At 36.1% G+C, this 15,475-nt stretch overlaps 1 protein-coding gene across 1 annotated transcript in view; it reads left to right on the forward strand.

Moving 5' to 3' along the window:
• mdga1 (MAM domain containing glycosylphosphatidylinositol anchor 1) overlaps positions 1-15,475 on the forward strand; it is a 208,393-nt gene that overhangs the window by 154,088 nt on the left and 38,830 nt on the right. The window contains exons 12-15 of the mRNA XM_016470885.1: positions 6,348-6,522; positions 7,796-7,819; positions 11,288-11,440; positions 11,857-12,018. Of these exons, the coding sequence (XP_016326371.1) occupies positions 6,348-6,522; positions 7,796-7,819; positions 11,288-11,440; positions 11,857-12,018 (514 nt within the window). The remainder of the gene's footprint in view (positions 1-6,347; positions 6,523-7,795; positions 7,820-11,287; positions 11,441-11,856; positions 12,019-15,475) is intronic.

Consider the following 15,475-nt stretch of genomic DNA (forward strand, 5'->3'; position numbering starts at 1 on the left):
TGTGTGTGTGTGTGTGTGTGTGTGTGTGTGTGTGTGTGTGTGTGTGTGTGTGTTAAGTACATAGCCCTCTGCAATGTGATGGAACCCTTAAAGCTTCTACATTGTGCTAGTTCTTCATCCTTTAATGATTCAGTATGTACCATTTTCCTAAAGATCAGAGATCAAGATCCAGACCTAGACCTAGAAATGTCAAAGCCCAGCAGACCGAGACCTGTTTGTCCAACAACCATTTTAATGAACTGAGAACATGCTGAATATATATAGCTGTTCAGAGTCATGGATTTATTGTGAATTTTCTGTAATGGTGATATAATTTGCTGACTTGAGGTACTCGAGGTCTTAATTTCACATGCGAACAAGCTCAATGGCAGAAAGTTTGTAGCAAATTTGTTGCAAAGAGATGAGACAAACCTTGTGATATTATTATGTTTAAGTGTTTTGTTATTGCAGTTACAATTTTTATTGCATATTCAGAATTGAGTGTATGTGAATTTTAATTAATGAATTCACTGAATTTATTTAAACAGTAATTCTGAGTAATTCTATATTCAGTATAATATTGGCTTGATTTTATAATTATAGCCAGAATAGTTCATATCAAGACTTTATTTCTCTTAATTGATTCAGTTGATGTATTTGATCAATGAATGATGCACTGTGTTTTTATATGGCTAGAGAACTAGTTCCCTTCATAAAGGTTAAAAATCTATTCAAATAATATAATATGCATTCCAAATATCAGTGTTTGGTCTTCAGACAGATTTATCTATCACCCATGGCATCTTAAGAGGGAGAGCTAACAGGAGAGAATGAGAGATGTGAGGATGTGTTTAAATTTACCCAACATGCCCTGCTGCAGGTCAACATGTGACAAACCAAATTATGTCTGACAATTCACTCCATGACATGCGGTGAAACTACAGCTTGTTGTGATCAGGTCTTTCTCAATACAACAATGCTGTTATTGTTGGCACATATACAGTATGTGTTTCTTATATCAAAATAAATAAATATAAATAATAAAACATTTTTTTATAATAAAATAAAATAAAAACGCAGGTTGATTTGTAGTAGTCTGTGAGTTATGACAGAAAATGTAAAATAAATAAATACAATGGAAAAAGTTAGTGTAGCCCCTGGTCTCTTCTAATGGACATGTGACTGATGAAGAGGACAGGAAGTATATGTACCGATGACTGATGCATTACCAGGTGTGTGGAAATGAGCAGAAAAGAACAAATAACTGAATGAAAAATAAAAAGACATTTGGAAGTGATAGATTGTGGGAGGTAGAAAACACGTGTGTGTGTGTGTGTGTGTGTGTGTGTGTGTGTGTACAGGTTTGGTTATACATGTGACAGCCAAATGTCCTCATTAATATAGTGAAGTATTATAATAACATTCTATTTGTCCACACTATTTAAAATGCAAAATTTTAAATTGCAAAAAAAAATAATAAAGTAATCTCACTCATCGATAGCATTCTTTAGGTCTTGTGTTCATATCGTTCTTGACAACGTCCAATACATTAGGGCCCGTTTACACCAAGGACGATAACAATAATGACAAAGATATAGTTAAAAAAAAAAATTCTAAATGTAAAGCAATAACAGAATCCGCACCATATTTATACAGATAATGACACAGTGGAATTATATCATTTGAAACACTTTTTTGTTCCAGCTGATGAATGATAAAAACACTGACAGCCAATCAGAATCCAAACTGCTTTAAAGAGCTTAAGCATTTAAAGCAGCAGACGACAAAACTGCAGTGCGCTTTTAATAAACAGAACATTACTGTGCATTGAAGTGGATGGTCATATAGTCATCTTTATAGTTATCTTTACACTTATTATTCTTGGTGTGAATGGACCTTTCATTTTGGTCTTCCTCTTCTCTGATTTCTTTCAATATTGCATGCATATATATATATATATATATATATTTTTTTTTTTTTATGTGGACGAAATATTTAAGCTTTAGTTTATGGAAGCCCGTTTCCGCCACTGAATAAAAAATAAAAAGGTAATTGAGACTTTTTATCTCACAATTCAGACTTATTTTCTCATAATTGCGTGATACAAACTAGCAAATTCTGACTTTTTTTTCTCAGAATTGTGTGATATAAACTCGCAATTGCAAGTTAAAAAGTAATAATTGTGAGATATAAAGTCGCAATTCTGAGAAATAAAGTCAGAACTGCGAGACATAAACTCACAATTCTGACTTTATAACACACAATTGCGAGTTATAAAGTCAGAATTGTGAGATATAAACTAGCAATTCTGAGAACATATCAGTCTTTTTCCACCCCTCAAAATTGGACTTTAACTCGCAATTACGAGTTTATATCACGCAATTCTGACTTTATAACTCGCAATCGCAAGTTTATATCTCACAATTCTGTGAAAAAAATCAGAATTGTAAGATAAAAAGTCGCAATAACCTTTTTTTATTTTTTATTTAGTGGTGGAAACAGGCTTCCATATTAGTTTGATTGTGTTGTTATTATGATTTTTTTCATACAAACAAATTGTTAGTAAATATCACAGTCATTTCATATAAAGAGAGCTGAAATTTAGTCATGTTCCAGTAATTTTTCAGACATAACCAGAAGAAATGCTATCAGATTAAATAGTTACTTTATTTATTTATTATTATTATTATTATTTATTTTTTGCATATTTGTGGACCAATGCGAACATGATAGGACGGTTTTGTTAATACTGACAGGATAATTAGGCACTGGAGGCACTGTCTCCTGTCATAAGACTTTTTGCCTGTATTTTGCATTATATATTTAGCATTATATAAGATTTGATGTTATATTTCATAATGTTTCATTTGCTTAATTTCTGTAAAATCAATTATTCTCTTGTCGTATCTTTTTTCTTCATTAAGCACTGCTACCCTTCCCTTGGAGAAAACACCGCTGGTCTCTCTCTGAGTCTGTGTGTGTGTGTGTGTGTGTGTGTGTGGTGATTTAGATGAGGAGAGATACACAGAAAATTTGTGTTAACAGAGAAGAGCAACCAAGCAGAGACAATTTATCTGTGACTTTTACAAGATGCACGTTTGCATATGTGTGTGTGTGTGTGTGTGTGTTGGATATGGCTGTTAAGTCTTGGCATGCATTGTGTAGGCTCAAGTGGGTTTAGTGTTGGAGACGTGGCGGCACGCACTCCATGTTGCCGTGGTGAATGGCCCAGTAGCAGGGGTTTATGGTGGGACTTAATTAGACAGATAACAAATGTATTTGATCCTCACTAGCCAGGTTAACATCACAGATATGCTTCTACTTCCTGCCTGGAAAAGGGGGAACAAAGGATGAATAGGAAGCTTCACGCACACACACACACACACGCACACGCACACGCACGCACACACACACACACACACACACACAACACTTGTTTTGGTGTGCTGCCCGGGTCTCCATGCAGAGCTGAAGATCATTTCTCATTCCATTGTGCACTGATTCCATAGGGCTGCTGCCATGTTTCCTATAATTCCATATGGAAAAAGCCTGGACTGCCACAGTGCCGCTGGCCCTGTGATTGCCACACATCCTCCGGGAGTGAGAGCTGACCTGAAACAGCTCACCGCACATTAATTTCATCTAATAAGATACAGCTAATAGTATGAGATATTATCGGTGAAGGTTTTTGTGGTATCAAATAAAACTGCAACCTGTTTGCTTGTATGAATAAGATAAATCAAAAGCTAAATATGGAGAAATCAAAAGTTAAATATAGCTAAAAATACATTTTAAATATATATAAAAATTAATTTTTTTTATATGGAAAATCTATTTAAAATATACAAAAATGGCCAAATATATTGCTAGTATATATTTTGAAATCTAAATTTATTTATATTGTCCAAAATATATTTTATTAAAATATGCATTTTAAGATGGGAAATTGTAATTTTTTAATATATTTTAATATTTGAAGTTTTAAATGTAATATATTTCCAATCTAAATATATTTATTTTGTTCAGAATACAAATTCAATATTTTAACAAACTGTATTTCATTAATATGTTTCTTTAAGCCATGCTATTTACAGCATATATTTAGCAGACATTTGAAATAAATTTTGGCCTGGAATTTTTTCCCCCCTCTCTGTCATATGAGTTGCAATATTGTGATGGAGTATGTAGAGTAGATAGAGATACCTCCACTATTATCTTTGTGCTGTTAAACTACGTAGGTTTTTGTTCATTTAGCTGTAAACATGTTGACAGTTTAACTAATGCTTGCTATATCATTCCTTGTGTCAACAATGAGAATCTAATGCTTTATATACAACAAACCCAAGCTTGCATTGATGCAAAAGTTTGCATTGCATTAGCTACAAGTGTTTGGACTTGCATAGAGTGTTTTTATAAAACTGAATTTTCTCCTTTAGTACGCAGTAAATGCTCTGTTTTACAAGTAAAGAGACACATTTAAAGGGAAAATCTCAAAGCTCAGTCAAAAAAACAAACACACATAAAATGCTAACGTTTCGCTAAAGTATCTTCAGAAATGACTCAAAACCAGCAGCATTCAGAGGCGTCGTGAGATGTCCCATGGGAAAGCAAAGTAGCTCAAAGTAGAGAATGACTAGTTGATCTGTTTCACCAAGCGTTCTTAGTCAGCACACTGCTGTTGTGCCTGAGGAAAGACTTTTGAACCTTCTTACAGCAGGGTGGCTGGATAGCAGCTGACCTTGCACTCAGCAAATCATTGCACCGAGGGCTTTCTGCGGATTCGTGGAGGTTAAAGATGTATAACTCTGGGTGTTGACACAACCAGTTTCCAGTGTAAAGTTTCTGTCCTCGCTGTGAAAGTGAAAATGCTTATGGTGAAAAGTCATATGGTCAGAAGAGCGTGTCTTGTGTCCATGGAGTCATTGACATTTCTTCTATCCTCCTCTTCTTCCTGTCCTACTTGTCTTCAGTAAATAGTTACCAGTCCAAAATTATGTCAGAGCTACTGAGACAAAATATTATAGGGTAGAGTGGGGGAAAACGTAATTTTTTTTCTGTGAAGCAAAAGTTAAATGTGTCCAGAATAATGACATAAATTATAAACCAAGTATGAAAAATGTCTATAGAGTTTTCAAGTTATTAGATTTTAAACATTTGTACCAAGGGGGCGTTTTGCCCCACAGGTGGGGTAAAATGCCCCCAATCTGACAAAGCAATTTGCTTTATACATTTACAGCAAAATCTGAGTACAAGTAGTTTTAGCTTAAAATTAAAAATAATATAATCAATAACTACAGAAATTATGCTATGCCCCCTGGGGGCGTTTTACCCCACAGACTAGGTTTGAAAAAAAATTGTCATTCTGAAAATATAATAATATATATTTTTTTAAATAGCACACACTCCCTTTCTACAGGCCTTAGTATTCTCATATCATATATAACTGTGATGTTCTACAAAACAACAAGCTTTAAAACACTTTTTTTTCTTACTGCTGAAAATTAGATCACTTACTGTGAAATGCGTTTTCTCTCAGGTACATCACCAGTGGAAGCTTCATGGTGAATACTTCTGCATCACTCTTGACAGCATAGTCCATAGTTACAACAAAAATTGATCTTTTTTTTCCCCTCACTCCACCCTATGCATTTAATTTTTGTTGGGTATTTCTGTTAAAAACCAGCTGAGGAATGATAACAGTGCTACATTTTTTAAGTGACTATAAATTCAACTTTGATTGTATTATTATTATTATTATTATTTTAACAAGGTATAAAGTATTCATGTGTTTTATACAAATGGAAGCACAAAAGACATCAACCTATAAACATAATTTCTTTAAAAAGTGGAAATATATAATGTTACATATAATGTATGTATACACTACCATTAATAAATTTTGGCTTACCAAAATGTTTTTAAAAGCAGATTATACTTTTATTCAAGGCAAGGATGCATTAAATTCAAAAGTGACAGTAAAGACATTTATAATTTTACAAATAAATGCTGATCATTGAACTTTCATTGAATTTACAACAGTTCATTGAGCTGTTTTCAAAATTGATAATAAAAATAAATGTTTCTTGAGCAGCAAATCAGCATATTAGAATGATGTAAATTGCAAGAATATGTATTATATTTAAATTGCAATAATATTTTACAGTATTACTGTTTTACTTTATTTTGATCATATGCAGCCATCGTGAGCATAAGAGACTTTCAGAAAAGAAAAAAAATCTTACCGACCCCAAACTTTTGAACAGTAGTGTATATGATTTCATATGTTGAAGATGGTAATAATTTCACACCTTATTTTACCATGATCATAGCATGATTACACTTAAACTCTTTTTCTCTTGTGTTTGCAGAACCGACAGACAGTTTTGTCCAAACAGACCACCACTAAAGAGCCAGTGAAAGGTGTGCTCATGTCCTACACGCTGATGGACTTGCGTATTCCCCTGTCGTATGAGGTCAGCCTCACTCCCATAACCAGCTACGGCACTGGAAACACGGTCACGCGCACCATCCAGTACTCAGAGCGTAAGTGACCTTCCACTTATACCAGACATTTAAGAATTACAGTATGCAAGATCTCAGTTGTCAGTTGGCTACTCGCATCTATTTATTTTTATCTTAAAGTTGAAATGCATTATTTTATGTTCTTTCAGGTAGGAAGTATAACATTTTTGATGAATTTTTATTTTTTATTTTATATGGGCAAGCGCAAAGCATAGCTGGGCTAGTTGTGGAATGGGAATCAGAGCCAGAATTGTTAAAATCCTCATGATTCCCATCAACAGAGGTCATGCATTTCAAATGTGAGGTTTCGCTTTCGGGATTATGTTAAATTGAGATGTCAAGCGTGTGGCAGCCATCGTGTGTTAAGTTTGCTGATGGCTACAGAACAGCAGGAACAGGCCAGCGGTTTCAGCACCAGAGCTGAGTCTGGATCTCAGAAACGGCTGATAGAATCTAATCCCACTGGATAGTCTTTCAATCTTCAACTCCCAATCTCAGCATTTACTCTAACCAGACCAAAAAATGGCCAACCTCCAGAATAAATGGATTGCTGGAAGACATGAAACCCTTCTTCTGTGATGTCAAAGCGGTATACACAAAATTGCTCCAGTCCTGTAATTTGATTGGCTGAGTAAACAATGTGTGTGGTTTTTATTAATTTTATTTTATGTATATGTATATATAGTTTATTTATATTAAAGTGTTCAGTTAAATATATGTAAATAAATATTGTTTATGGCTATTATTACTACTATTAATACATTTAAAATTTTTAATTAAAATTTTAAATTAAAATCTTTGGTAAGATATATTTAAGTAAATGAAAGTATATGTAAGTAAATGCTTTTTATTTTTTTCATATTGTTTTTATTCTTTTATATTCAAATATTTGGTAAAATATATGTTGGTAAATATCATGCATTGTTTTACTAGAAAGCATGCCTTAACTATTTTAACTTTTTTTTAAATACATATTTTATTACTTACATTGAACCTTTTTTTAATCTCATTTGGATTCATTTATTTTGGATTTAATTCATTCATTTATTTATGCATTTATTTTTCATTTACTTATTTTTTTCAAATAATAAATTAATAATTTGGTTAAAATAACAGTTAAAAACTCTTGAATGCTATTAGAGCAAATACATAAATATACACACTATATATAAAAATATAGTAATTGTTAGATTAATATTTACATTTTCCTCTGTATAATTTTGTTTGATATGTGTTAATTGATCCATAAGAAGGCCCTGTAGTCACTATTTTTCTCATTTCTTTTCTCTTGCAGCCTACACTTACCCAAGACCTTCAGGTGAGACAGTCTTGCACTTTTTCTTTTGGTGATGATTTCGTGCATGTTGTCTTTCTCTCTCCTCTAAACCGTCCTAACATCTCACGCTTGCCCTGCCTTTCAGTTCTTCCCAATTAAATTCAGCACAGTTCTCCTGGCAGCCTAAGCACAGAGCTTTGCCAAAGAAGTACAAAGAAAGAATAAAAACATAAATTAAAACAGACTGGAGATCAGCAGAGTAAATTGAAGAGCCAAATGCATGCGGAGGGAAGAAAATGGTGATTTCAAACTACAAGTAAAAAATTGTGCATTCTTCTCCATTCCTATCACACTTGGAAAATGAGTTAATCAGCCATATAGAGTGTGACTGGAGACGTTCTGGGTGACTAACTACAGTATTCTGTATTCTGTGTTTGTTAAATGAGGGTAATCGCAGTGAATGCTGCAATATGCTGAGAGTACTTAAGTACTCCAGAGGAACCTGTCGAGAGGTCTCCTTACAATAAACATGCCTGAGAAACCCTGCAGACCTTCTCCTCAGATCTGCTCATCAGCATAAGGCCAGAAACATACTTTACACAAGTACACAAATGCAGGTGCGAATGCTTAGCCATGCTAAACAAACTTAGCTGCATTCTTGCGCTACTGTGGTGGAAATGTCAGCTGCACAAGACCCAAGTTCCTTTACGATTTTCCATTTTCAAAGTGACTTGCTGGACAATAATTGACCTGAATGAGAAAACGGACTGTAGAGATATGCAATTTTAAATAATGGCCGCTTGTTAGATTTTGGTTTTCTTATAGTCCTCACTCCTACTACAAGACATCTCTTGTTGCCTTTTAACTCTTTCCCCACCAGCGTTTTTTATTTATTTATTATTATTTTGCCAGCCACCACCAGCATTTTTGATCATTTTCACAAAATTTTCATGGCCCAAAGAATATTTTACTGTATGAATATCTGAACATGCAATATGTCAAAAGAAAGAACAGAGCCCCTGCTTTAAAAAAACAAAACAAAAAAAAAACATGACATCTCATTCGGTAATGTTAGACAGTTTTGATTTTTATGCTGTTTAATGCTTGATGATCACGTTATTTTACATATGCATCTGCTTACATACTGTGTAGTAAATCAGCTTTTTGTATGCAGTGCTAGAAGTAATTTAGCATATAGCAAGGGTTCAAACATTCAGTGACTTCGAATTGTGAGCAGCAAACAGAGGCAATCGATTGTGAATATAAGGGATTTCTTGAGGAGTCTTAGTGTCGTCTCAAAAGAAGAGGTTTTCTGAGCAAAGATCATTTCGAGCTAATGACTTTTGAGAGTTTTCTATTCACACCCACCTTTGGGTGGAATAGCCAATACCAGGCGTGAATTTTTGAGCGGGAGAAGTTTCTTTTGTCTCCCTTTATGGCCCATTTGCATGTTTTAACCCAAAATATAGTACAAAACGTATAATGCATTTCACAATGCAGATGCTACAACTGCATGTGATCGCTTGTTTCTGCTTCTTCTTCGCCTTCTTTTGATCCAGACGTTCAGCACTCTTTCAGAAGATGTGTAATAGCACCTCCTACCATGTAACAGTGAAAACATAAAAGTCTGAAAATTCTGTCGAAAAACTGAGACTGTCCTGTTCTCAGTTACTGAATCCCTGAGACTGGCAAGAGCAGCTTCCAAATCCTCAGTACTCATCTTGCTGGATCTGTCTGCTGCTTTTGACAGTTAACCACAAGATCCTCTTGTCCACCCTCATGAAGATGGGCATCTCAGGAACTGCACTCCAGTGGTTCAAGTCTTACCTCTCAAGTAGATCCTTCAGGGTGTCTTGGAGGAGTGAGGTTTCTAATGGCGCTTTTCCACTGCATGGTACGGCTAGGCTCGGCACGGTACGGTACAGCTCGGCTCGGCTCGGTTTGCGTTTCCACTGCAGTTTAGTACCACTTTAGAGAGGGTGGGATTATAGACATGTTGCGCCACCTCTACTGCCGTGACCTCCTGAAAAACTTTTTCATTCTGCGTCATCCCATCAAGCTCTTGCTTGATCCGCTCCTCGGCTATCAACGAGAGGAATGTCTGTACTTCCTCAACAGACCACGAAACAGCCATTATTTTGTTTAAAAAAGGTGCTCTTATTTGAAACCGTTGCGTTCGTTCAAAAAAAGTTGCATTCGATCCTCGCTGGCTGTGCTGATTTAATCTAGCGGGTCTAGTGTCTTGTGTCGCAAGTTCAATGCAAAGTTCAAGGCAGTGGCGATTCTCTCCGGCAAATCAGTGATCAGCAGGGTTTACACGTCACATTTTGTTAACGGTACGCTTGGAACCTCAGCCGAGGTGGTACTGAAAAAAGCACCAGGTACCAGGTACTGTACACAGTGGAAAACCCCCCAAAAGCGTGCCATGCCGTACCATGCAGTGGAAAAGTGCCATAAGTCACAACGTCTTGCTACTGGGGTTCCTCAGGGCTCAGTGCTTGGACCACTTCTCTTCTCCATCTACATGTCATCATTAGGATCTGTAATTCAGAATCATGGCTTTTCAACTCTACTTCTCATTCCAACCTGATGATCTGACGGTAGCTTGTTCGCATTGCAGCCTGTTTGACAGATATTTCTGGCTGGATGAAGGACCATCACCTTCAACTCAACGTTGCTAATACAGAACTGCTCGTAGTCTCAGCCAACCCAGCACTTCATTACAACTTCTCTATACAGCTAGGTTCATCAATCATAACTCCTTCCAGGACAGCAATGAACCTTGGAGTTATGATTGATGAACAGTTAAGCTTGACAGACCATATTGCTACAATGGCCCGGTCCTGCAGATTTGCCTTATACAACATTAGGAAGATGAGACCCTTCCTATCAGAGCAGGCCGCACAACTCCTTGTCCAAGCTCTTGTTCTCTCCAGACTGGACTATTGTAATGCTTTCTTGGCGGGCCTTCCGGCATGTACTATCAAGCCTCTGCAACTGATCCAGAATGCAGCAGCGAGAGTGGTCTTCAACGAGCCGAAGAAAGCCCACGTCACACCTCTTTTCATCATTTTGCACTGGCTGCCAATAGCCGCTTGCATCAAATTCAAGGCACTGATGTCTGCCTACAAGACAACCACTGGTGCTGCAACAATATACCCAAACTCGCTAGTTCTGCAAGGGAATGACGCCTTGTGGTGCCATCCCAAAGAGGCACAAAATCACTCTCACGGACCTTTTCCTAGACTGTTCCCAGCTGGTGGAATGACCTGCCTATCTCAATTAGAGCAGCTGAGTCTTTAGCCATTTTCAAAAAAACGTCTAAAGACACATCTTTTTCACCTGAAATATTTCTTCTTATCTTTTGTAACATATTCTTGCATTCATATGCTTGTGTAGAGTATGTTTCGAACTTATAATTACTATATGCATGTGCCAAAAAAAACAAAAAACAACAAAAAAAAAAACGGCAAGGTATATCTCGATTCCCTCTCATGTTTTTGTGTGCAGATCACGTGTGTGGGTTTGAGGACATTAGGATATGTGGGTTCACTCAAGACCGCAGAGATGTGTTTGACTGGACCAGACAGAACCATCTCACACAGAACCCCAAACGGTCGGTTAATACAGGGCCGGATACGGACAGGAGTGGGACAAAAGAAGGTAAAAACACACACCAAAGTGGACATCTTTTTTTCTGCCCACTATTGACGTAATTATAGATTTATATATCTAAAGAGAACTTTTTCTTTGTCATTTAAATGTATTTTTATAGCACTTTTTCAAACTAAAAATTATTCCAAAGCACCTTTACCTTTAATTCTTTAGAGAATTTTTCCACTTGAGAAACTCCATAGAAAGATACACTTGTATTACAACAAAAACAAAACCAAATCTCATTTTATTTCTTTAGAATCTTTAGAAAGCAGATTTTATTCTTTTATTATTATTTCTTTTTAATTTTTTTAATACAATTTTTTTTTTCTGTGTGTATAATTATTTATTTTGTGAAAGCTTCTGCCCTCTTTGAAAAACCCTGTGGTAACACAAGCGTTTTGTACTTTCCTTTTGCAATAAAGGTTACTACATGTACATTGAGACGTCGCGGCCGCGCCAGGATGGGGATAGAGCTCGTCTCCTCTCTCCATTGTATAATGTTACAGCAGCCCGAGGACCAACGGGGACCACCAGAACCCCCTACTGTGTCTCCTTCTACTACCACATGAACGGAAAACATATGGGTGAGCCTTTAACCCTGGTTTGAATTCACACACTCAGAAAGACAAAAACATTTAAATGCTCAACTTAAAGTCAGTGTTGTTTTTTTGCTTTGGTTAACTGATATTGTACTGTTGTACTCTTGGGGAATTTATTGAACAGTGGTGTCTATATGACAGGTTGGAGGCTTGATGACGTTGTTTCTCTGCAAAAATCTGTACTTGTGCATGCACATATGTATATACTTCAGATTCTAACTGGAGTTTGGTTTGTCTGAAAGCATCCTCATCTACCGCAGCATTGGGCTGAATTTGTCAGGGAAAGTACGGTGGTTTATGAGTAGCATTCACCAGAAGGTCAAAGACAATGAAGGACACAGACAGCCAGAGAGAGACAGAGAGAAGTGATGTCATCCACACATCCATTACTTATTTATCGTGACTGTTAAAACATTAAGGTTTATTTTAAAGTGACATCTGTCTATTCTCTCTGCTTCAAGCAGTCTTTTGTGTGTGTGTTTCTTCCTGGCATATTTAAGCTGATCAAGCATGTCATTCAGTGCCACACTGTAGTAATTCTAAGTGAAAGTACACAGCTCAACAATATTGGAGACAATAGTCAATTTGTAATTAGATTAACAATTTTATATACACTACCGTTCAAAATTTGAGGTAAGTAAGATTTTTTTTTAAAGAAATTAATACTTTTATTCAGGGCCTAAAATTAACACTCGCCAAGCGCCAAATGCGAGTAAAAATCAGCGTTGGCGAGTATATGAAACAGTGTCAGTCGCCAGTTGGCAGGAAAAAACTTTTACGAAATATAACAATGCAATGTAGTGGGAACAACAGCCCGTTTTTAAAGAGATTCGCTGTTTCTGACGTAAGCGAATAAAATAATCTTTTCCGAAGACAAGATCATCGTGATTGGTTAGCTGTTCTGTCATAAGCGACACATACAAACGGGCTGATAAGGTCAGAGCAGAGTGATGGCCAGCTTGCCCCTAGACACGGTTCTAATAACTTTTACCTGAGAAGATATTGCTGCTTCATTTCGGAAGATTAACTTTTCCCTTCTTTGTTCTTCATAACCCGAGAATGTGGCGACACGTACCTGGGGTTACGCCGCAGAAACGGTGAAGTGAAGTAGGCTATAGTTTAAAAGGTTGCTCGTTCGGCTGTACACAGACACTGAGCTGCTTTAGACAGCGCACCAGTAGCGCTTCAGCGGACGAAAACACAATTATGTCAAAATATGCGGTTTTGGCGAGTAACCTCGTAAATGTAGTTTTAAATGAGTTATAAAGTCTTAAATGACCATAAAGAGTTTGGACAAGATATGTGTCAGATCCGCGTCATGTGCATCAGGTTTTAAAGAGGCAGCGCTGCTTTTAAAGTAAAACCTGCTGAAGTCTGTCATTGATGTAAATCAAAGAACAAAGAGCTCGACTGCTCTAGGCGCTGATTAACTTTTGTAGCTTGAATAAAGAATAATCTGTATAGTTTATGCATATACAACTTTGTTTTAAAATCACTTAATATTTCAGAGCCTATTAAATGTTAAAAATAATGGCTTTCAGTTATACTGTAATGTTGAATGGCTATAATTAATAGGTGAAATTGAGGGAAATGTATTAATAAATAGAGACACCAGTAGCAGTATTGGTATCAATACTTCATTAATAATATACTACTTAGTAAAAAGATGCCATTTAAACATATTTAAAATATTCTATCTTTATGTTGTTTCTACATTAATTTGAAGGTTAAATGTGAAATTTTGACTATAAATATGCGATTAATCATGATTAATTACAGATTTTTTTTTATTTTTTTTTAATCGATTGACAGACAGCACTAATGTTTCCGAATTCAATTTAATTTCTAATTTTATAGGTCCCCCCAGAAAGATCGGGACGGCCCCCACCCCCTTGGCCCCCTTCAAATTTTCAGTTTGATAATTTCGGCCCTCAAATGAAGCTAATTATTTAGCCCTTCTCTAATCTGTTAACATGGATGCGGAAAAAAATACGCACCACATACGCACTGCAAACTGAGTATGTGTGAAACAGGTGTAACACGATGGCCTGCTCAGTTTGCCGAGCAAGAATCTCAACGTTTTTTAGGGACAAAAAATTAAAATATATAAATCAATAAATCTGTTTGTTGTTTTTTTCTTGTAAGTAAAGTAAAGGACAAATTAAAAACATTGTAAATATGTTTAGTCACTGTAGTAGTAATGACTGCCTGTTTTTGCAAAAAGAGTTTCATGGCCGATCAAAAAAAAATTTGGCCGGTAAATTTTATCACATCACCGGCCATTGACAGGTGTGGCAAAAAGTTAGTTTTAGGCCCTGCTTTTATTTATTGAGGATGAATTAAATTGATCAAAAGTGACAGTAAAGGCATTTAAAATGTTACAAATTATTCGGTTTCAATTAAATTAAAGAATCCTGGAAAAAGGTATCACCATTTCCACAAAAATATTATAATGTTTTTAACATTGATAATACAAAAAAAAAAAAAAAAAAGTTTGTTGAACAAGTCAGCATATTATAATGATTTCTGAAGGGTATATATATATCAAATGATAATAAAATAAAAATGTTACTTTAAATTGTAATAATATTTCAATGTCGCAGTTTGTAGCGAACATGAACACGAAGACAATGATGAAAGATCAAAAGTCCTTTAATGCAATTCTCAGGTAACAGGAACACAGGATAAACTTCCACAAAGCATTAACGAGGCAGGACAAACTGAACCGAAACAGAGAGAACTTAATGCCCGGTTCAGACTACACGATTTTAGCCAGATTTTCCTACGATTTGCTTGACGTAGGGTGTTGTGGGGATTCGTAAATGACAATGGGTGTCGGGACGCAAGATTCCATCGTTTCAGCTCGTGTAGTGTGTCATAGTGGACGACAACCGATTCCGAGTCTGCGATGCTTCGCGACATCACGACAGAAAGACTAGCATGTTTAATTTTTTTCCCGTCGTCCACGACGAGTTCTGTCACATTGGTGACGTTGACCAATAGCAGCACAGAAGCTCTTTCATACACAGGTTTCAAACATGGCGAAACGAAAGAGAGATGATGGTGATGCTAGGTGGAATTATGAGACGGAGGAAAGGTTTGTGGAGCTGTGGCAACAGTACTCCTGCCTGTATGATGTGTCATTGAGGGACTACCACGACAGAACAAAGAAAGAAAAATGCTGGCGAACTATAGCGGAAGCGCTTCAGCACGTGACCGACAAAAATATTGTGTAGTCTGAACCCGGCATAAGTATTGGCGATAATGAGGTGCACACAGCTGAACTAAATGACAAATCAATTAACAACCATGACATCTAACTAAGGGAGATTATGCAAAAATGAAAACACAGTCCAAACAGTGTGTGAGCGTGACATTCACAGTATTACTATTTTTACTGAATTTTTGTTTTGATAAAAAAAAAAAACAGTATACAGTATAT

This window comes from Sinocyclocheilus anshuiensis, unplaced genomic scaffold (assembly GCF_001515605.1).
Source record: "Sinocyclocheilus anshuiensis isolate Anshui unplaced genomic scaffold, SAMN03320099.WGS_v1.1 scaffold961, whole genome shotgun sequence".
Taxonomy (NCBI): domain Eukaryota; kingdom Metazoa; phylum Chordata; class Actinopteri; order Cypriniformes; family Cyprinidae; genus Sinocyclocheilus; species Sinocyclocheilus anshuiensis.